At 38.4% G+C, this 22,582-nt stretch overlaps 1 protein-coding gene across 2 annotated transcripts in view; it reads right to left on the reverse strand.

The window, feature by feature from the left end:
• NOX1 (NADPH oxidase 1) overlaps positions 1–22,582 on the reverse strand; it is a 76,334-nt gene that overhangs the window by 4,131 nt on the left and 49,621 nt on the right. The window contains exons 2-12 of one of the 2 annotated variants that reach the window (XM_014565453.2): positions 21,450–21,545; positions 16,661–16,771; positions 16,348–16,432; positions 15,784–15,935; positions 15,507–15,688; positions 15,282–15,414; positions 4,318–4,410; positions 3,364–3,599; positions 2,986–3,148; positions 2,417–2,563; positions 2,092–2,216 (exon numbers count right to left, since the gene is read on the reverse strand). In XM_014565453.2, the coding sequence (XP_014420939.2) occupies positions 2,092–2,216; positions 2,417–2,563; positions 2,986–3,148; positions 3,364–3,599; positions 4,318–4,410; positions 15,282–15,414; positions 15,507–15,688; positions 15,784–15,935; positions 16,348–16,432; positions 16,661–16,771; positions 21,450–21,545 (1,523 nt within the window). The remainder of the gene's footprint in view (positions 1–2,091; positions 2,217–2,416; positions 2,564–2,985; positions 3,149–3,363; positions 3,600–4,317; positions 4,411–15,281; positions 15,415–15,506; positions 15,689–15,783; positions 15,936–16,347; positions 16,433–16,660; positions 16,772–21,449; positions 21,546–22,582) is intronic. The other variant, XM_032475227.1, reaches the window with a different exon arrangement.

The raw sequence follows: 22,582 nt of genomic DNA on the forward strand, positions 1-22,582 counted from the left end.
GGTAGGCCTAGAATGCCGTGGGAATGGAGAAGCTGCCTCTGCGCGGCAGGCCGCTCCTACTCTCAACAACCTTGCGTTAAAAATTCAGCTATTGGGAGTGGGGTGAAATAGCTCAGTGTTAGAGCATGTGCTTAGCATGCATGAGGTCCTGGGTTCAATCCCCCGTATCTCCAATTTTAAAAAATAATTAATAAACCTAATTACCCCCCAAAACAAAATACTAATAAAAATAAATTTTAAAAATAAGTAAATAAAGGTTTTAAATTCAGTTGTTGACTCCCTCTCACGTTTGTCACAGTAGCTTTCTCACCTTTTCCACTTGCAAGCCCCAAATGTGCTCCCAGCCCTTAACACTCTCAGCACTCAGCCTTTCTTATTCTCTTGGTCTTGAGCACAGACGCTCAGGAGATGTAGTGCCACGTAGTGATTCAGTGCTAGGTTCTGGAGCCAGGCTGTCTAGATTTAAATCCCAGTTCTGATGTTTGTCCCAGCTGTGTGACTTTAGGCAAGTTTCTTAACCTCTCTGTGTCTCTATGTCTCCCCTCTGTAAAATGGGGATAAAAATAGTACCCACCTCCTAGGGTTGTTTTGAGGTTTAAACAAAAAACATATGTAAAGCTATTAGAAAGATGCCTAGCACATAGCAAGTGCATATGTGTCAGCTGCTATTAAAGCCATCCAGTGTGCACTTATCTCCACAACAAATTTTCTCACACTGAAGACGTGGTGGTTCTTCTTGCCAAGGATAATCTTTCTGACTAGACTCTGGGTCCCCCTCTCCTTCCTTCCCTCATACCTTCCTCTCCCCTCATTTTACTTGACACATAATTCACACATTTACCCTTTTAAAGTGTACAGGTAGTGCTTTTCAGTATAACCACAAAGTTGTACAACCATCACCACTATCTAATCCGAGAACATTTTCATCGTCCGAAAAAGAAACCCCAAACACATTAGCAGTCACTGCCCCCTCTCCCCATTTAGTTCCTTAATACTTAAGCATTCCTTAGTACTCTGTCCTCTGCCACTCTCTCTCCTAATAATCTCATCCCTTCTCACAACTTCAACTATGGTCAGTTTGACATAATAATTAACATAATCTCTTTTGCTTATATGCTGCTTTACAGTTTACAGAGCATTTTTCATATATGGCATAATATTCATGACAATCCTGCAAGTGAGTAGAGCCAGCACTTACTAATACAACCCCCGTTTTACAGATGAGGATTCTAAAGATCAGAGGGTTTTCGAGCTCAAGGTCCCAGACCCGGAAAGTGTCAGAACTAGCAGCAGAACCCAGGATCATCCAAATCTGAGTCAGTACGTGTTCTCCCCACTGCCTTCATGAAGCCTTTCCTGACCACCCCATGTGGGCATGGACATTCTTTTGCTTCATGTCCACGTGCGTGTTTCATGGAGTGCATCATTTTGCTTTGAGCTGATTGTATGCATCGCTTATTAAAATGTGTATTCTTTGAAGGCAAGAATCATACCCTATTTCTCTTTCAACCTCCAAAGCTTTTAGAAGAATGTATGCTGAGCCTACAGAAGGCAACCAGTAATGTTGGTGGAATTGAACTGATCTTACCTGCCAACTTGTTCCAGGAATTTATGTAACACCATCGGCTTAATCTCCTTGCCATTGGAGTGGCTGATTTTGTGGTACCAGACTTTTATGTATGCTCTAGTATGTCTCAAAACCCCTCAGAAAACCAAGGTCAGGTCATTGGTTAATCAGTTAATACACTCCAAACTCTTTTTAGTTTAAGTTGGGGTCATTAAGGCCCAAGATAATGCATTTGAATTGTTCCATTCTCTATTTTAGTTGGTAAAACCACCAGAACTGAGTTTCTTTGCCTTACTGTTTGAATGCGGACTTTAAGGAGCAGCAAACGTCTTCTCATCAGTTACGAGATCATGGCCCTTACTGGATGAAACCTTAGATGAAATTTCCTCATTTTTAAGCAAGAATCTAAGATTCATGCAAATAGTTTCAGCCTCAGAGGTCTTTCGCCAAGAATGTTCAATGTACTGTAATACCTTTCCTAAATCTTAATTTTGGAAGCTCAACCAACTAGAGAACACACTTACTTGGGGTGGGCAGCAGCTACTGCAGAAAACTCATTGTCCCACATAGGTCTCCCAAAGAAGGTTTTCTGTTTCAGACCTGTCAGGATGTCAGTGGCCTTGTCAAAGTTTAATGTTGCATGACCAGCCTGGAGTCAGAGAAATAAGAAGTTAGAAAAAGCAGGTCCTGATAGCTGTCTCTTCCTTCAGCCACTTTTAAATTTGGGTGTGAAGGTGAGAGCAGGTGGGAAATCTTAAGAAATAATTACTTCTAATCAGCATAAACTACCTTTCATCTAGCATTCATCTTGCATCTATAACATGGAAATTAGTATGTTATTGAACTCACAATGTTGCTGTCCCATCCAGTGAGGAAGAGACGGTAGTTTAGAAAACCCACTTTGCCTAATTCCTCCATCTCCTGTTCCAGGGAAGCCAATAGGTCATTGAACCAGGCAAAGGCACCCGTCTCCCTGCAGATCCAGTAGAAATAGATCTGGAAGCAGCAAAAGAGAACGTAACCTTATTAAGTGCCCTTTACGATGTGCACTAGGATGACACGCTTATGTACATATACACTGTATTTATTGATCAAGTCTAAGAGTGACCTGAAAAATCACATCTACAGAGCAGCAGAACCTAGGTGGCATCCATATCCAGAGTCTGACAACTACCCACATGGAAAGAGAACTCCAACATTCTCTTTGGTTCAAGGTGACTTTAAACTCCAAATTGAAAATGAATACCCAGTTCTTATGGTAAGTCTGTAGAGTGGATGCCTTGGCAAAGAGAAGTGATCACTTACTGTCATAACTCCTGGGAGAGGTTACTCTGTTATCAACTGTAAAGTGCTTAGCCCAAGAAAGCAACAGACCTATCAGGCCCAGACCAGATAAAAAGTGGTATTCAAGAGTGTACCGTTTGTGTTTTGAGGTTGTGATCTGCATGCCGGAATTTGTACCAGATGGATTTCAAGATGGAAGCGAAGGGGGTAACCCCAATTCCTGCTCCAACCAACACAGCCACTTCATAATGGAAAACATCCTCACTGGCAGTGCCAAAGGGACCGTCCACCTCAATCCTGGCGGAAGGCAAAAGACAATGGGCAAGTGAAGTCTCATTTCCATCCCCAACATCTAACATCCTCCCAGAAACGTAGTTGTTCCACAGCTGATTGCTGCCTGCTTGTTTTAATCATACTCTATTGTACCAGACTTAAGGTTCAATGAGGAATTGCTTTCTCTTTTCTGTCTGTCTGCACTCTGGTCTGGGTCTCTGCTGCTCTCAGGGACCTACCTGGGAACCGGGGAATCCTGTTGTTCAAAAGCCCTAATGAGATTTTCTGTCCAGTCCCCTGCTGCTCGGATATGAATGGAGAAGAAGTCTTCCTCCGGAGCAGATGTCAGGGTAAAAGGATGCCATTCCAGGTAAGAGATTGAGGGGCAATTAACAAAAATATACTGGCCCACTTCCATGCTGAAGCCACACTTGTTCATCTGCAATTCCACAACTTTGGATGGGTGCATGACAACCTATGAATGAAGCAGAGGGCAAAGGAGGCAAATTCAAATGGTGACAGGGGCAGGCAGATAAAGTAAATGAGTAAAGCTGGAGGGCTGGTGATGGCGGTGAATTGTAAGCATAAGTCCTTTCTAAAGGGGGCAGCAGTTACTAAGCCCAGACAATGGTTACACTGTGGAACTGAGACAGCATTATCAGGTTGCCTGATTCTTGAAGAGAAGCCAGAAATGCCATCTTTAGAAATGGAAGTACAGTTGATTTACAATATTGTGTTAGTTCCAGGCGTACAGCACAGTGATTCATCTTTTTTTCAGATTATATTCCAGTATAGGTTATTCCAAGATATTGAATATCATTCTCTATGCTGTAACTGGGTAGGAAGGAAAAGCAACAAGAAATGCCATGTTTTTTTAAATGTGAAAGCCTCCATCCAGATTTCTAAATGTTAGCAACCAATTCGGCTTTCTAAACAATCAGTGTGTGAGGCGAACAAAATCTTTCTGTGGGCTAGAGCTTGCGCAGGCTGCCTGTTTGCAGCTTCAGACAAAGACCCACGCTGATGACTTCTGCCAAACCTCTCTTTCCAGTTCTGTCCAACACTGGAGGAACTAAGTATATTGCCCTCAAGTTCTTTTTTATTCCCTTCAAGATGACAACGTGACAACTTATTTCTATAATCAGGAAGAACAGAACTCCTTGCATAGCAAGAAGGAAATGCATATTCTTTACCTTGGTAATCACAACCTTCTGCTGGGAGCGATAAAATCGAAGGATCCTTTCAAAGAGATAAAGAATGCTTGGTGCAAGGATCCACTTCCAAGACTGCACACAGAGACAATAAAAAATGAGGTCACACATTAAGCTCTTCTTTAGGATTTATTTGTGTAGCAGTTCATTCCTTCATTTAATAAATATTTATTGAGTTCTCTGATGTGTATCATTATTAAGCCACTAATTTCACCAATATTTGAAGACGGAAACAGAAAGAAATAATCTACAAAGGTTTTGTTTGCTAAATTGTTACTCATAAAGCAGATCATTTCCTGAAATGTTACCGGTCTCACCAGGACACAAGAGAAAAGCAAAGGAATAAAATACATGGTAATAATATATATTATATACATTCTTAAAATTTTTTTAAAAGTTTAATTTTAAGAATCTGAGACCATCTTTCAGGACAACTTGTCCAATCTGAAAAATCAACAGAGAAGGTAGATGTGAAATAGAAGCAGATGACTGAAAACCAAATGAACAAAAAAAGGAAAGTGCGTAGCTGACACACTATTAGTAACAATATATTAAACTCAGTATTTATCCGTCACTTCTTTTCTCAAATGCTCAAAACATCTAACATAGTAATACACTTTATCTTGTCTATATTTTTAAAAAACAAAACAAAACAGCCTTTCCATCCCTGAGATCTTCTCAAAGGTAGCAGGTTGCTTCCATATGCACAATAGCTACTAACAATGTATTTCCTAGTAATGCTAAGTCATGTTCTTTTTCACACAATTGCTTAAGCGTGATACATCGGAACTGTGCAGAATGAGGTTTCTTATGCCGTTTCAGGCAAATAACTTCCTTGGGTATCTCTGGGGAGGAAAGGGGCATAGACTGGATAGTGAACCTGAGAGTGGACATAATACAGTTTGATGCTACTTCTTATTGGGAAAGAAAATCCCCAGCTGAATTCAGAAGATATGAAAAAAAATATATTTATGAAGTCGCTAATAACAACGTGGGAAAAAAATGTTAGCTTCGAAAGTAATCAGAGAAATGAATACTAAAACAAAATAGCATCTTGGCCTCTCAAATTGGAAAATAGCTTTCAACAATAATGCCCACCATTAACTGGGGTGCAGGGAAATAAGCATATTCAAATGTGCACCTGGGGGAAGTACAAATAAGTAGCATCTTCCCAGAGAGCAATCTGGCAACACATCTCAATGGCCTTGAACATTCCTTCTCTTTGACCCAGGAATTTTACTTCTAGGAGATGGAGTATAAAGCAATAATTAAGTTGTGTGTGCACAAAGTATGTGCGTATACTAATGGCCCATTATTTACTAAGAAAAAGAAGACAAATTGGCATATCATACAGGTTTTTTTGGCCAGTACCAAACTATCTTTTCTTAATATTTATTTCTTTGTATTGGGATATAATTGACATATAACATTTTAGTTTCATGTGCACGACATAATGATTTAATATTTGTATATATTGCAAAATGATCACCGCAATAAGTCCAGTTAACCCTTCTCACCATGAATGGTCACAAAAATTTTTTTTTCTTGTGATGAGCAGTTTTAAGATCTACTCTCTTAGCAACTTTCAAATAGGCAGCACAGTGTTATTGTAGTCATCAGGCTGTACATGACATCCTTGGGACTTATTTATTTTATAACTGGACATTTACACCTTTTGACTACCTTTACCCATTTGCCTTATCTCCCCTACAACCCCTGTCTCTGGCAACCATCAATCTGTCCTCTGTATCTGTGAACTCATTTTTTTCAAGTAGATTCCGCATATAAGTGAGATCATACAGCATTTGTCTTTTTCCGTCTGACTTATGTCACTTAGCATAATACCCTCAAGGCCATGAAAAATGACCATGTAGGAAAAAGTGACAAAAATGGGATACCATTAGGCTTTTTTAAAACAAATGTTTCAGGAGAATATTTGACAATAGACTGAAGCATCCATGATACAGATTAAGGGGAAACAGTTATTACCTCTAGGTGGTAAAACTGTGAAATTTTAATTTTCTTCTAAATATTTTTCTGTGTTTTCCAAACTTTCTACAATAAACATATTCTTTTTATCATTTTTAAATGGGGAGAATGCAAACAGATTATTTTTGTGTGTGTTTATGGAAGAAGGAAACCAATGCATTCAAACAGATGGCAAAACTGGTGTTCTCTCCCTTGGGGTATTACATGACCAATCAAAGCAACCCCTGAGTTCTAAGTGTACATCCAAATAGGCCAAACGTACCTTATCTCAGGTAATAGAGGGGAAAGAGATAGAAGTTAATGTGTAAGGTAAGACAGGAGATTTATTGCCTTAACTAGTAAGGGGCTAGTCAAGCTCTACAACTTCCTGTATTTAAGGACTGCCTGCCAACTGGTCAAATAATACAGAAGGTGTCTGGTCGTAGCCTGCAAGTTCCTCTGACTTTAGAAATGAAATGTGCTGTTAACATGCACCAGGTATTTCCTTTTAAAATTATTTTAAAAAATAGGTAATACATGTACATGTCACAAAATTCAAAAGTACAACAGGGTATATAATAAAAAGGAAATCTCCCTTCCATTCCCATCCGTCAGCTCCCCAAGGAAATCAATGCTATTATTTTGTGAATCCTTTTTGGAGAATATGCATTTAAGTGATAATATTGGATTAAGTACAAATGGTAGCAGACTATACACACTGCCCTGCCTTTTTTTTCATGTAACATCTTAGAGACTGGTCCATATTAATAGGTATAGAGCTACCTTTTTCTTTTCAGTGGCTACAGAGTATGCCATTGTAGGAAAGTTCTGTGATTTAACTAGTCCCCCATTAATGGGCACTTATTTCCAATCTTTTGTTCTATCAAGCAATGCTACAATGAACAACCTAATATGTGTAGTTTAATACAAAGACAAAAATATTTTAGAGTAAACTCCTGGAAGTAGAATTTTAAAGTTTGATAATATTGCCAAATCACCTTTACAAGCAGTTGTACAGATTTACATTCTCACCAGCGATGCATGAGAGCATTACCAACATAGCATGTGAGCAAACCTTTTGATCTTTGCTGACCCGTTAGGTTTATTGCTGTGGTCATTCTGGTCATATCGCCTACATCTTTTTAAAACATCAGGTTGTTAAGCTTTTTCTTATTGATTTGTATGAGTTATTTATATATTAGGAAATTAGTTCATGGTCTGTGAGTTGTAAAAACTTTTCCACTTAGTAATTTGTCACCTGTCTTTATTTATAATGGGCTTTTTTTGCCATTAAAATTATACATAATGTATGTGTGGAGAGAAAGAGAAAGGGAGAGAGAAGGAATAAATAAATTTGAATGAATATATATTATCTTTCCTTTTCTGGCTTCAAGCTTTTAAAAAATATTATATAGAGAGTATTTTTACTAACACTCCAGTATTAGAAAAAAATGCCCATGTGGTCTTAGGGTGCTTTTATAATTTCTTTCTTTTTTTTCAACATTTAAGTCTTTAATCCATGCATCTTTGATCCATATTTTACTGTAAAGTGTGGAATAAAAAGACAGCTTTTTTCCTAGATGTCTATCTTATTATTCTAAAAAAAATTACTAAATAATCTTTCTCTCCAACTGATTTGAAATGTCAACTTTAGAGGATTTTTAAACAAGCAGTTTTACCTTTCTATATGAAGACTGAGCTACTGCTCTTAATTCTGCATATGATTTAAAGACTAATCATGCTCAGAGCACTTTGAGGCACCTCAAGTCAACCTTTCCCTTCTATTTATTCCTCAATCTAACATATTTTATGAACAAACAAAGGTAAGGCATAATATCCATGATAATTACCTTGAGGCACACCTTGAATTCCCTGGAACCCAGTTTCTTGATCATCCACTCTCAGACAGTATTTTCCAAGCATGTTCTTACAACATCAAAGAAATCCAACTTTAAGAATGCTTTAAAAAATAAATTGAGGGGGGTTCTAGTGTGGGCTCTGTCAATGACATATGGCAAAATAGGGCACTAAGCTTCCCAAGCCTCTGGTTCCCCAGCCAGGAGTTGAGGAGAGGACCCTCCTTCAGAGGGTTCTTGTTGACATTTTATGAAATCACAAGGCAGCAGGCTGTGGCCAAGATCGTGGAGTAGGAAGACCCTGGTCTCACCTCCTACCACAGGCACACCAAAACTACAACTATCTACAGAGCAACTATCTATGAGAATGACCTGAAGACTAGCACAAAAGATTTTCCACAACTAAAAATATAGAGAAAACCACAATGAGATGGGAAGGAAGGGTGGAGTCGTGGTATAGTTAAGCCCCATCCCCCTAGCTGGCTGACCCATCTCCCCGGCTGGGTGACCTATCCCCCTGGCTGGGTGACCCACAAATGGGAGAATAATTACAACTGCAGAGGTTCTCCTCAAGGAGCAAGGGATCTGAGCCCCATATCAGGCTCCCCAGTCTGGGGTCCTGCACCTGGAAGACAAGCTCCTAGACTGTTTGATTTTGAAGGCCAGTGGGGCTTACTTCTGGGAGGCCCAGAGTGCTGTGGGAAATAGAGACTCCACTCTTAAAGGTACACATAAAATCTCACACACTGTGGGACCCAAGGCAGAAGTAGTAATTTCAAAGGAGCCTGGGTCAGACCTACCAGCTGATCTTACAGTCTCCTGGAGAGGCAAGAGGCCACTGGAGCTCAACCTCTAGGATATAGATCCTGAAGGCAGCCATTTTGGGGAACTCATGCTACCACGAGGACACTGATGCTGGCAAGTGCCATTTTGGAGTCATTCCTCAAGCCTATTAGTGCTGGGAGCTTACCCACTCACCAGCGGGCTAACTCTGGGATCCCCCCGCCAGACTGCACAGACAGTCACACTGGGACCTGGTCCACTCAAGAGTAGGCTGGCACCAATCCCAGGACCTGCAGACTGTGAAGGCAGTCATGCAGGGATCCAGTTACCCAGCAGGTCGGCAGCTACCACAAGAGGCAAGTCCTGGCAGCCAACTCAGCCAGAAGCCAGCCATGCTTACCAGTGTGCCCACAGTAGTCAGCCTCATCACAACAGAAGAGCCTATGCAGCTCGCATGGCAGGAGGGTGCCATATAGTATATACCTCTGGTGACCAGAAGGGAGTGTGCTACTGGGCCCCATAGTATGTCTCCTATATAAGATCACTTCTCCAAGATCAGGAAGTGTAACTGACCTACCTTATACATAGAAATAAACACAGATCATTAGGCAAAATGAGGAGACAGAGGAATATGTTCCAGATGAACAAACAAGACAACACCCCAGAAGAATAAAGCAAAACGGAGATAAGTAATCTATCTGATAAAGAGTTCAAGGTAATGATCATAAAGATGCTCAACAAACTCAGAAGAAAAAATGAACACAGTGAGACATTTTAACAAAAGAAGAGCCAAACAGAGCTGAAATTAAATAAATAAAACAAAAAATACACTAGAAGTAATCAACAGTATATTAGATGATACAGAGGAACAGATCAGTGAACTGCAAGACAGAGTAATGGAAATCACTGAAGCTGAACAGAAAAAATAATTTTAAAAAATGAGGAGAGCTTGAGACCTCTGGGGCCACATCAAGCATGCTAGCATTCACATTATAGGGATCCCAGAAGAGAAAGAGAAAAGGGCAGAGAACTTATTTGAAGAAATAATAGCTGAAAACTTCCCTAACCTAGGGAAGGAAGCCGATATCCAGGTCCAGGAGGCACAGAGAATCCCAAATAAGATGAACTCAAAGAGGTCCACACCAAGACACATTACAATTAATATGGCAAAAATTAAAGATAAAGAGAGACTCTTAAAAGCAGCAAGGGAAAAGGAACTAGTTATATACAAGAGAACTCCCATAAGACTAGCAGCTAACTTTTCAGCAGAAACTTTGCAGGCCAGAAGGGAGTGGCACTGTATATTCAAAGTGATGAAAGGAAAAAAATCTACAATCAACAATACTCTGCCTGGGTGGAGGGTATAGCTCAAATGGTAGAGTATACGCTTAACATGCACAAGGTCCTGGGCCAGTACCTCCTCTAAAAATAAGTAAAATAAACCTAATTACCCCCCCCCCAAAAAAGAATACTCTACCTGACAAGGCTATCATTCAGATTTGAAGAAGAGGTAAAGAGTTTTACAGTCAAGCAAAAGCTAAAAGAGCTCAACAGCAGTAAAGATCAGAGTGGAAACAAATTAGAGACTTAAATAAATCCATGAAACTAAGAGCTTGTTCTTTGAAAAGATAAACAAAATTGATCAACCTTTAGCCAGACTCATCAAGAAAAAAGGAGAGTGGGCCCAAATAAATGAAATCAGAAATGAAAGAAGAAAAGTCACAACTAACACCACAGAAATATAAAGGATCATGAGAGATTATTACAATTATTAATTGCTAATAAAATGGACATCCTAGAAGAAATGGATAAATTCCTAGAAACATACAATCTCCCAAGACTGAGTCAGGAAAAAATAGAAAATATGAACAGACTGATTACTACTAGTGAAACTGAATCACTAACTTAAAAAACTCCAAACAAACAAAAATCTAGGACCAGACAGCTTCATAGGTGAATTCTACCAAACACATGAAGAACAGTTAGCACCTACTTTTCTCAAATTATTCCAAAAAATTACAGAAGAAGGAACAATTCTGAACTCATTTCACAAGGCCAGCACCACTCTGATACCAAAACTAAAGGCACTACAAAAAAAGAAAATTACAGGCCAATATCACTGATAAACATACATGCAAAAAATCTCAACAAAATATTAGTGAACAGAATTCAACAATACATTAAAAAGGATCATACACTATGATCAAGTGGGACTTATCCTAAGGATGCAAGTATGGCTTAATGCCTGAAAAGCAATCAATGTGATATACCACATTAACGAACTGAAGAATAAAAATTATATGATCAGCTCAATAGATACAAGATAGCTTTTGATGCCATATGATACCACTTATATGTGGAATCTTAAGAAAAGGACACAGATGAACTTATCTACAAAACAGAGGCAGACTCACAGACATAGAGACTAAACTTAAAGTTACCAGGGGGTAAAGAGGGTGGGAAAGGATAAATTAGGAATTCGAAAATTGCACCTCTTGGGGAGTGATGGAAATGTTATCTATCTTGATTGTCATGGTGGTTTCATGGGTGTATACAGCTATCAAAATTCATCAAATTGTACACCTGACATAGTGTAGTTTACTCTACAGGAACCATACAACAATAAAGGTGTTTTAAAAAAGAATGAATAAAAATAGACAGCTTTTGATAAAATTCAACATCTATTTATGATAAAAACTCTCAACAAAGTGGGTATGGAGGGAACATACCTCAACAAAATAAACACCATATATGACAAATATACAGCCAATATCACACTCACTGGTGAAAAGCTGAAAGCATTTTCTCTAAGATCAGGAACAAGCTGAGGATGCCCTATGGCACTTTTATTCAACATAGTATTGGAAGTGTTAGTTAGCCACAGCCATCAGACAAGAAAAATAAATAAAAAGAATCCAGATTGGAAAGAAAGAGGTAAAATTGTCACTGTTTACAGATGATGTAATAATATATATAGAAAATCATAAAGACACCAGCAAAAAACTATTAGAACTAATAAATGAATTGAGTGATGTTGCAGGATACAAAATTAATATACAGAAATCTGTTGTGTTTCTATACAATAATAACAAACTATCAGAGAGGAAAATGAAGAAAACAATCCTATTTACAATGGCATCAAAAGAATAAAACACCTAGGAATAAATCTAAACAAGGAGGTAAAAAACTGTACTTGTAATACTATAAGACATCAATAAAAGAAATTAAAGAGGACACAAATACATGGAAGATATACCATGCTTATGGACTGGAAGAATTACTATTGTTAAAATGATTGAACTACCCAAGGAAATCTACAGATTCAATGCAATCTCTATCAAAATACTAAAGGCATTTTTCACAGAACTAGAAAAAATAATTCTAAAATATGTATGGAAACACAAAAGACCAGGGATAACCAAAACAATCTTTGAGAAAGAACAAAGCTAGAGGTATCACACTCCCATATTTCAATGTATACTATAAAGCTACAGTAACCAAAACAGTATGGTACAGGCACAAAAACAGACAAACATATCAATGGAACAGAATAGAGAGAGCCCAGAAATAAACCTACACTTACATGGTCAGTTAATCTATGACAAAGAAGGCAAAAATATACAATGGGAGAATGATAGCCTCTTCAGTAAATGGTGCTGGGAAAACTGGACAGCTATATGCAAAAGAATCAAACTGGACTACTTTCTTACATCATATACAAAAATAATCTCAAAATGAATTAAAAGAATCCAATGGAAGATCTGAAACCATAAAAATCCTGGAAGAAAACAGGCAGTATGCTCTTTGACATTAGTCTTAGCAATATTTTTTAGATATGTCTCCTCAGGCAAGGGAAATAAAAGCAAAAATAGACAAATGGGACTATATCAAATAAAAGCTTTTGCACAATGAAGGAAACTATCAACAAAACGAAAAGACAGCCTACTGAAAGGGAGAAGATATTTGCAAATGATATATCCAATAAAGGGTTAATATCCAAAATATACAAAGAGCTCATACAACTCAACATCAAAAAAACAAACAATCTGATTAAAAAGTGGGCAAAGGACCTGAACAGACATTTTCTTAAAAAGAGACATACAGATGGCCGACAGACACATGAAAATATGCATAATGTCACTAAATCATCAGGGAAAAGCAAATCAAAACGACAATGAGATATCACCTCACACTTGTCAGAATGGCTATTCTCAAAAAGACAACATATAAGTGCTGGCAAGAATGTAGAGAAAAGGGAATCCTCGTGCACTGTTGGTAGGAGTGTAAATTGGTACAGCCACTATGTAAAACATTATGGTAGTTCCTCAAAAAATTAAAAATAAAACTACCATAGGAGCTAGCAATTCCACTTCTGGTTACAGTTGACCCTTGAACCACATGGGTTTGAACTGCACATGTCCACTTATATGCAGGTTTTTTCAATAAATACATACTACATTACTAAAAGATCTGTGGTTGGTTGAGTTCACAGATGCTAAACCACAGATACAGAAGGCCAATTGTAAAGTTATATACAGATTTTCAATTGCCTGCGGATTATCACATGTAACCCCTCAGTTGTTCAAGGGTCAACTTCATTTTTCCAAAGTAAATTAAAATACTAATTTGAAAAGATACATGTACCCCTATATTTATTGCATCATTATTTACAATAACCAAGATATGGAAGCAATCTAAGTGTTCATTGACAGATGAATGGATGAGGAAGATGCAATTATGTATTTTTTAAAACACTTTTTATTGATTTATAACCATTTTACAATGTTGTGTCAAATTCCAGTGTAGAGCAAAATTTTTCAGTTATACATGAACATATATATATTCATTGTCACAATTTTTTCTCTGTGAGCTACCATAAGATCTTGTATATATTTCCCTGTGCTATACAGTATAATCTTGTTTATGCAATTATGTATTTTATATATAATATATATACATACATATATAACATATATACATATATGTACATATATATAATGGACTATTACTGAGCCATAAAAAAGAATGAAATCTTGCCATTTGCAACAACATGGATAGACTCTGAGGGTATTACGCAAAGTGAAATAAGTCAGAGAAAGACAAATACCATATGATTTCACTTATATGTGGAATCTAAAAAAACAAAACAAGTGAATAAACATAACAAAACAGAGTCATAGATACAGAGAAGAGACTGGTGATGGAGAGAGGAGCTGGGTGAGGGGGATGAGTGAAATATGTGAGGGACATTAAAAGGTACAAACTTTCAGTTATAAAATCAGTCACAGGGATATAATGTGCAGCATGGCAAATACACTCAATAATGTTTTAATAACTCTGTATGGTGACAGATGGTAACTTATGGTGATCATTTTGTAATGTATAAAAATATCAAATCACTATGCTGTACACTTGAAACTAATACAATATTGTAAGTCAATTATACTTAAAAAAAGAAAAGAAGTTGAACTCAGAAACAGAAAGTAGGAAGGAGGTAGGGGTTGGGGGAAATGGAGAGATGCTGGTCAAAAGGTACAAGCCTTCAGTCATAAAATGAATAATGTACAGCATAGTGACTATAGTTAATAATAATGTGTTGCATACTTGAAATTTGCTAAGAGAGTAGCTCTTAAGCATTCTTACCACGCACACACGCACAAAATGGTCACTATGTGAGGTGATGAATGTGTTTATTAATCTTATAGTGGTAATCATTTCACAAAGTATACATATATCATTCATCACATTGTACACTTTAAATATTCATGACTGGATTTGTCAGTATGCTTCAATAAAGCTTGAAAAAAATAATGCTTTTCCCCCCAAAATTGACTGGGCTTTCACAGCTGAGCTTTGGGACATTCCAGTGGTCAAAAGCACAACCTTTGGAATCCGAAAGGCCTGAGCTCGAATTCCAGCTCCACTAGTTACTTGCTGTGAGAGCTTGACAGTTTACTTAATCTCTCTGAATCCTAATCCTTTTGTTTTAATATGGAGGCAAAAAGTGTCTACCTCATAGGTTATTGCTATGTATAAATGAGAATCTGTATTACACAGCAAACCTGGCACATGGTAAACACTATTAATAATGTAGGCTATCATTATTATCTTTAGAGAGGGTCTCACAACATGCAATAACCATTCGTCCTTCCTTTCCAGGATCTCCTGCAAATGATAATTCTTTAGCCTGCTGCCAGTTACTTGATGGTAGAAACTTTGTGGATATATCCTCTATAAGACCCAGAACGAGGCTGAGCTAATAATGGTTATAATAAGAGTAATAATAACAACAATAGCAATACAGCTCCTAACAAGAGTCTATCCTTGTCCTGGTCTTACCTCAGCAGGGAGCCCTTCAAATTGAGGACGCTTGCAGTGGAATTTGGGATCATCCCACTTCTCGAAAAACTCTGAACAGTTGTCAGGATGACTCTCACCCATGCTCTCTTCTGTTTGACCTCGGACAATTCCACTGAGACAGGCAAAAAGGACAGTATGTGGCAAAGAATTATGCAAAGTTAGGGGCTGGGGCATGAAACGGTGGGGGAGGGTTGAGGACCTTACCCAATGCCGTGAATCGCTAAGCCAATGAAGTAGATGACAAAAAGATGGTGTGTATACCAAAAGACCTCAAAATAACTTCTCCGGATAAATTCTATAGCTGAAGTCACCATGAGAATCAGAGCTATTGTGATGATCACTCCAGTGAGACCAGCAATGCTGGTGAATGTCACATACTCCACTGTCTATTGAAGGGAGAAATTTAAGCCTGACACAATGTCCACAAAGGACACCATGCTCATGACCAGATCCCAGGTGCTTTGCCATTGAGTCAACTCACCATGTTTGGGGACTGGATGGGATTTAGCCAAGAATCCCCCTTTTTCTCTTGATGAGATCGGTTGGAGAGAATGGAAGCAAGGGATCCATCTGTGGCCCGTCGGCCTCTGCTGTATCGTTCAAAGTTAAACAGGTGTGCGATGATGTGAATAGCTAAATGGAAAGATGGAAAGGAATGTGAGAGGTGTCTCTGGAACATCATGGCAGGCATGCCCCATTACAAAAGGAGGATCTAGTCCACAGAACATGCCCAATAATGATTGCAGAGAGAATCAAGATCTTTTTCATACTCTCTCTGTTCCCAAAGGAATAGAATATAAATTCCATGAAAACAGATCTAGAACAGTGCCTGCCAAATACTACCAAGTGTTCGATTCTGCTTTTTTTTTTAATGGAGATACTGGGGGTTGAACACAGGACCTCATGCATGCTAAGCATGTGCTCTACCACTGAACTATTTCCCTCCCTCCTCAATTATGTTTTAAATGTTGATATGAATGGATGAAGGAAACTACATTCTGAATGCTCGGGGAGCCCGCAGTTTGCCTCAGTTTGCCTCAGTCACCTGTGTGTAGGCAGATCATATACGCCACCAGCTTGTGGAAGGTGAGGTTGTGATCCAGTTGCTTTCTCAGGGTGCTCCTACAAAACTACACATATAAAATGATCAAGGTCAGGTGTCTCTCGGCAACTTAGTGAAATTTACTAACCCGTAGCCAACATGTCTTACATAGAGCGTGCCAATACCCATCCCCTTGGTTACCAAAGGAGACCTCTGGCTTCCATTCTTAGGGGTTTGGTGCTGAGCTGTCCTACTGAGGAATTCAGAGTCTCTTGTCTTTAATGTGAAAGTTGACCTACAAGTGGTTGGGACTCACTGAGCAGGTGCCCCTCAAGAAGGACAGCAGATTTCGACACACGGGAAGCAGGATCAGCATGCTGTTAAAATTCAGGCAGCGAGCAGAGGCTCGGGCCCAGGCCAACGCTGACTAGAACAGAGAGAAGAGACCGTCAGCTGCTTTATCTTCTCATCCAGCAGGTGAGCCCAGACCCAGTCTGACACCTGAACAATCAGTCCCAGCTCTCTGTTTACAAACGACAGAAAATTTGCTGAACTTAATATTGAATTGAAAAATTCTCATGACAGTGGTTTGGAAATGTTTGACTATGCATTTATCAATATGAAAGAGAATAAGATTTAATGATTTCATGTTAACAAATAAATTCTATGAAAGCAATACTTTGCAATGAGTATTTTGCTGAATACACTCAATGATGAGTTTTAGTTTGTCATTTGTAAAACAATCTTGAAGATCATATATATCTTACTTGCATTTTAAAGAAAGTTTATATTTCGAAGTATAATTACAGACTGTGACTATTTTTCTCTTTTCTATATCTTCTAATGTTGTCATTATAAGCATATAATAATCATGTCATAAAAACAATAAAAAAGTAACTACCTATATTTAAGATCTCTTTAATAACTGAATAAAGCAATCAAAACTAATGAACCCCTCAGAACAAAAATTTTAAACTTAGGAAGAGATTTGAAAAGGGAAAATGTCTAAGAACAGAATTTCAAACTGATTTCCTTGGCTAGCCAGGCAGCATACATCAAGATCAATCTGATCTAGGAGTAGAAGCTGCTAGAAAAGGAGACAAAGATTCAGTGCTTCAAAGAAGTACGTAGCAAAACAGAAACAGACTCACAGACTTAGAGAACAAACTTATGGTTACCAGGGGGTCAAGCAGGTAGGAAGGGATAAATTGGGAGTTTGAAAATTGCACCTCTTGTGGAGTGATGGAAATGTTAGCTATCTTGATTGTGGTGGCGGTTTCACTGGTGTATATAACTATCAAAATTCATCAAACTGTACATCTAAAGTGTGCATAGTTTCTTGTATAGGAATCATACCACAATAAAGGTGTTTAAAAAAAATAAGTATGTAGCCCAGTAACAGGCTTGATTAGGTATAGGCTGGACAGAGTATGTTCAACTCCATGGTAGCTAATTCTGACTTCTCTCCTCCATTGTACAACTGGTCTCCTCATCAGCTCCATGTACTTGGGACTGTAGACAATGGAGTGTGACAATTTCACGGCAGCAGGGGTGCCAGGCAATTTTTGTTGCATTTCAGCTGACTGGCCAGCCTCACATGCGTGCCTGTCACGACTTGGTAAAACGAAGAATATAAGTTAGGCTTAACCATTTTTCAGCATTTTTCTAACAACCTTTTCAGCACAAAAAACTATTTTTTCACCCAACCTAAACCCTAAGGCAATGTGACATCGGTTTGATAAGGCAGGACAAGATCTGCCTAGCATCCATCATGGCTGATGATGGCGGGCGGTACAGTGAACAGAGCTGCCCTACTGTTTTCCATTTCTGACTCTTCCACATGACCTGTGTTTTCTCCCTCTGCTGAGTCACACTCCGGCTGTTTTTGGTAGAGACAGTCTGTTCTATGCCTGAGTCAATTTTCTCTGCTTATCTCTGAGATCCTGCATTTCCACATTGGTTCCCACAGCTTGCTTATTTGAGTCACAGAGGTTCCTTAAAGCTAAAATTGAGAAGTGAATTGAAAATACAGGCCTAGAACTTGACAGCTCCCTATTCTTGTGGAGGCTATCTGGAAGGGACGAATTCTTTATAGAGCAAATCTTGTTTCCCTGTTGCAGCATATTGAAATATCTCAATTTATGTTCACTTTTCAACACCAACACAAACTGCTGTTGTAATTCAATTGCAGCTGTCATTAATACCTCATTGACTATGGATTTAAACTCCTTCCTCTGCTACTTACTTGCTCTGCTATATAGTGAATCAATTAACTCTGTGTTTTCCTAGATGAAGCACAAATTTAAGAAATTCCCTACAGAATGATTAAATAAATTAGGGTGCTGTTATGTTCTTAAAAGGATGAGAGCTATATGCAGTGGTATGGGGTGGTAAATGGTTAACAACCAGCTTTTGGTGGAGGGGGGTTCTTGATTTCCAGCATTTGCCAGTTTACATGATCTAAGTATTCCCACCACGGCAGATTTCAAGGTGCCAACTTGATGTTATTGAACACCCCTGAATGCAGGGTTGGGAAGTGATGCACACAACTGGCTTTTGCAAGCTAGTATGAGCTGGTTCCAGCATATCAATGGTTATATACATACATGGAAAGACATCTGAGATGCATTAAGTAAGTGTAGGAAGAAATTTCCAGCCAATATCTCCAATGTGATCTTTTGGTTAAAATAAAAAACTGTGTCCTATTGAATGTGTTTATCTAAACACCCCAAAGAGCAAATTTTACTGTATACAAGAAATAAAAGAGGAAGTATAAATAGTACCCACCTCAAAAACAAAAACAAAACCTCTATGTCTGATGCATTTGTGTGCATAAGTCAATGTGTCTCTATAGACACACACGCCAAACTACTAACAGTGGTTATCTCCGGGGAACTGGGATGGGAGGGCAATTTTCATATTTTACCCTTACACTTCAGTATCATTTGATCTCTTAGAAAGCAGCATTATTTATCATTAATTTTTTTATAGAGAGGATTTTAAAAAACAAAATGTCCACAGGATATCAGCGTGATTCATTTTTCTGCTGCTGACTTTTTGGTCATAAAGCAATTCAGTTCTTAATAACTAGTCACATTTATTGCATCATTCTCTTAATAAAAAGCTATTTTCAAAACAAATTAACACTTCCTTTGGAGTTAAAAGTTTCCAAAGAAGGATTAAGGATCAACATTTAAAATGGAAAACAGCAGGGTGAAATAAGTCATGAACAGAACGTTCAAATTAGTTGTGATCTCAACATAGATCCTTTGATTATGGAGAGAAAGGAAGTGTTTTGAAAAAGGACAAGCTGTCTTTAAACATGTACATTGGGTGGGATGTTGTGGAAAGCTAACAAAAAGAGGCACCGTCAAGATGAAAGTGAATTCTCCAAATCCCTTACCTTTTACTGAATAACTGATTAGCATTAGCAGTCAAATTTGTTTTACTAATCAGGCAGTGGCCAGATTGATGAGACCGGGAGAGAACCATTCTCACCTCCAGGCTTCTCCCTGTTCACCTCCATATCAACGTGCTCTACCCACCCCCTACCCTTCCTGTTCTATCCTTCATCTGCTACTTCTCCAGCCTTCTCCATCCTGTTACTTTGACTGTATCCCCACCTTTTTGTAAACTTTGAATTCTGCAATGCCATCCACTCCACAGACTACCCACCCCAGGAAGTACCCCACTTGTTTGATAAGTATTTTTCTGTGAGATCAGTCCACAGTGATGGTTTTCAAGCTATTTATTTGCTTTCAACCAAACTCATTCTTAAAATTATAAGCAGGAGTCCGTAAGACAGATAAAGGCTGCTTTGGTTAAAGTGTGGACTGGGGCAGGACTACTGTCCAGTTGGCCTTCCCCTCACACCCTCCCTGTAGGGGCACTTGAGTTTCTGTGGAAACCAGTTTGCAGATTGCTTAATATTTTCTTTACTGTGTGTTTTCATTATTAGGTTCAGGGAGTATGCCCTGGATAAAGCTGTCACATTTAGTGAAAAAAAATACAGGATGCCCAGCTAAATTTGAACTTCAGATTTTAAAAAATGAATAATCGTTTTTATTGAAGTATAGTTGATTTACAATGTTGTGTTAGTTTCTGGTGTACAGCATAGTGATTCAGTTTTATATATATATATGTTCTTTTTCATATTCTTTTTCATTATAGGTTATTATAAGACATTGAATATAGTTCCCTGCGTTATACATTAGAACCTCATTGTTTATTTATTTTATATATATTAGTTTCTATCTGCTAATCTCAAACTCCTAATTTATCCCTCCCTCCCTCCCTCTCTCTTTCCCCTTTGGCAATCATAAGCTTGTTTTCTATATCTGTGAGTCTGTTTCTATTTTATAAATAAGTTCATTTGTCTCATTTTTTTTAAGATTCCACATATAAGTGATATCATTTGATATTTGTCTTTGTCTGTCGGACTTACTTTATTTAGTATGATTATCTCTAAGTCCATCTATGTGGTTGCAAATGGCATCATTTCATTCTTTTTTATGGCTGAGTAGTATTCCATTGTGTGTGTGTATATATATATACACCACATCTTTACTCATTCATCTGTCTATGGACTAGCTTGCTTCCATGTCTTGGCTATTGTAAATAGTGCTGCTATGAACACTTGGGTGTATTTATCTTTTCGAATTAGAGTTCCCTCCAGATATATGCCCAGGAGTGGGATTGCTGGATCATATGGTAATTCTAATTTTAGTTTTTTGAGGAATCTCCATACTGTTTTCCATAGTGGCTGCACCAAATTACATTCCCCTCAACAGTGTAGGAGGATTCCCTTTTCTCCACACCCTCTCCAGCATTTATTGTTTGTGGACTTTTGAATGATGGCCATTCTGACAGGTGTGAGCTGATACCTCATTGCAGTTTTGATTTGCATTTCTCTGATAATTAGCAATATTGAGCATCAAAAATGAATGATTTTTAAATATACCACTGTCTCATGCAATACTTGAAATAAGTTATACCAAAAAAAGAAAGCTAGCTCTAGAGGAAACCAGGACACTGGGTCTCAAAGGATCCAGGGTCAGAGATAAGAAAAGAACAGAGATTTCCCACATCACAACTGTGACACTCACCCCCAGGATTTGTCTTGTGTAGTAGTACTTGTCGGCCTTCTCAAATGACAGGAAGGCATACACAAACAGGAGAACATTCAGCCCCAACCAAGCAGCCTAGAATAAGAAATTAAGCAAGGAATAAGTGACATTTGGGTATGGGAAAAAGTAGATAAGGGGTAGGAAATAGTGTCACCATCTTGGCTATTTTGTGTTTATCTGCTTTCAAACAAGTACAATCCTTCTAGTATCTAACTTACTTTCAGAGTGAGTTAGGAGTTCAAGACATGCATTAGAAGCTAATAACCAAGGTCAGTAAGTCAAGACCCAGAGGTCAACTCTAGCTCACCACCTGTTTTGTACAGCCTACAAGCTAAGAGTTGTTTTTACATTTTGTTGTTTTCACATTTTTAAATGGTTGGAAAAAATCGGAAGAAGAATGTATTTCACAACATGTGAAAATTATATGAAATTCAAATTTCAGGACTTATAAAGTGGTTTTGGAACTTAGCCACGCCTACTTATTTCTGTACAGTTTATAACTGCTTTTGTGATTCAATGGAAGCGTTGAGTAGTTGTGACAGAGACCATACGTCCTGCAAAGCCTAAAATATGTACTACCTAGCCCTTTACGGAAAGCATTTGCCAGCTTCTGGACTAGAGCATTCAAACTATTGCACCTAAAAGATGGCAATAAGTGAATAAATGGATTTCTAAAGAAACAAAGAATAAATTTAACACCTACAACAATACCCATCTGAAAGGACTAAACCATTCCAGACGGGCCTGCCTCTTTAATTATACCCTGACACACATTTTTCTGTTTTTAGATTGTGAGTCTTTTTTCAAATGAACCTATCCTTGCTTTGGACTCATTTGAGCTCTTAAGACTGCTTTTGTCTATCCCAAGATCTGTCTCTGCATTGCCAAAGGGGGAAATTTAGAACCTACCGCCCATTGCCTTGGAGAATAGCCAACTGGGCTCTAGCCTAAGCTTGAAGGTGCTAGTCTGTAATTGAGCAGGACTCGAGGGCACTGGGATGCCACTAATAATGTATCCTTGACCCCCAGGATGGTCCACAGGTAGAGGGTCTTTAGCCTAGGACATGGCCCATTCAGATTCCCTAGGTCTGGACCACTCACACACCTCTGGC

The sequence above is a fragment of the Camelus ferus genome, chromosome X (genome assembly GCF_009834535.1).
Source record: "Camelus ferus isolate YT-003-E chromosome X, BCGSAC_Cfer_1.0, whole genome shotgun sequence".
Lineage (NCBI taxonomy): Eukaryota > Metazoa > Chordata > Mammalia > Artiodactyla > Camelidae > Camelus > Camelus ferus.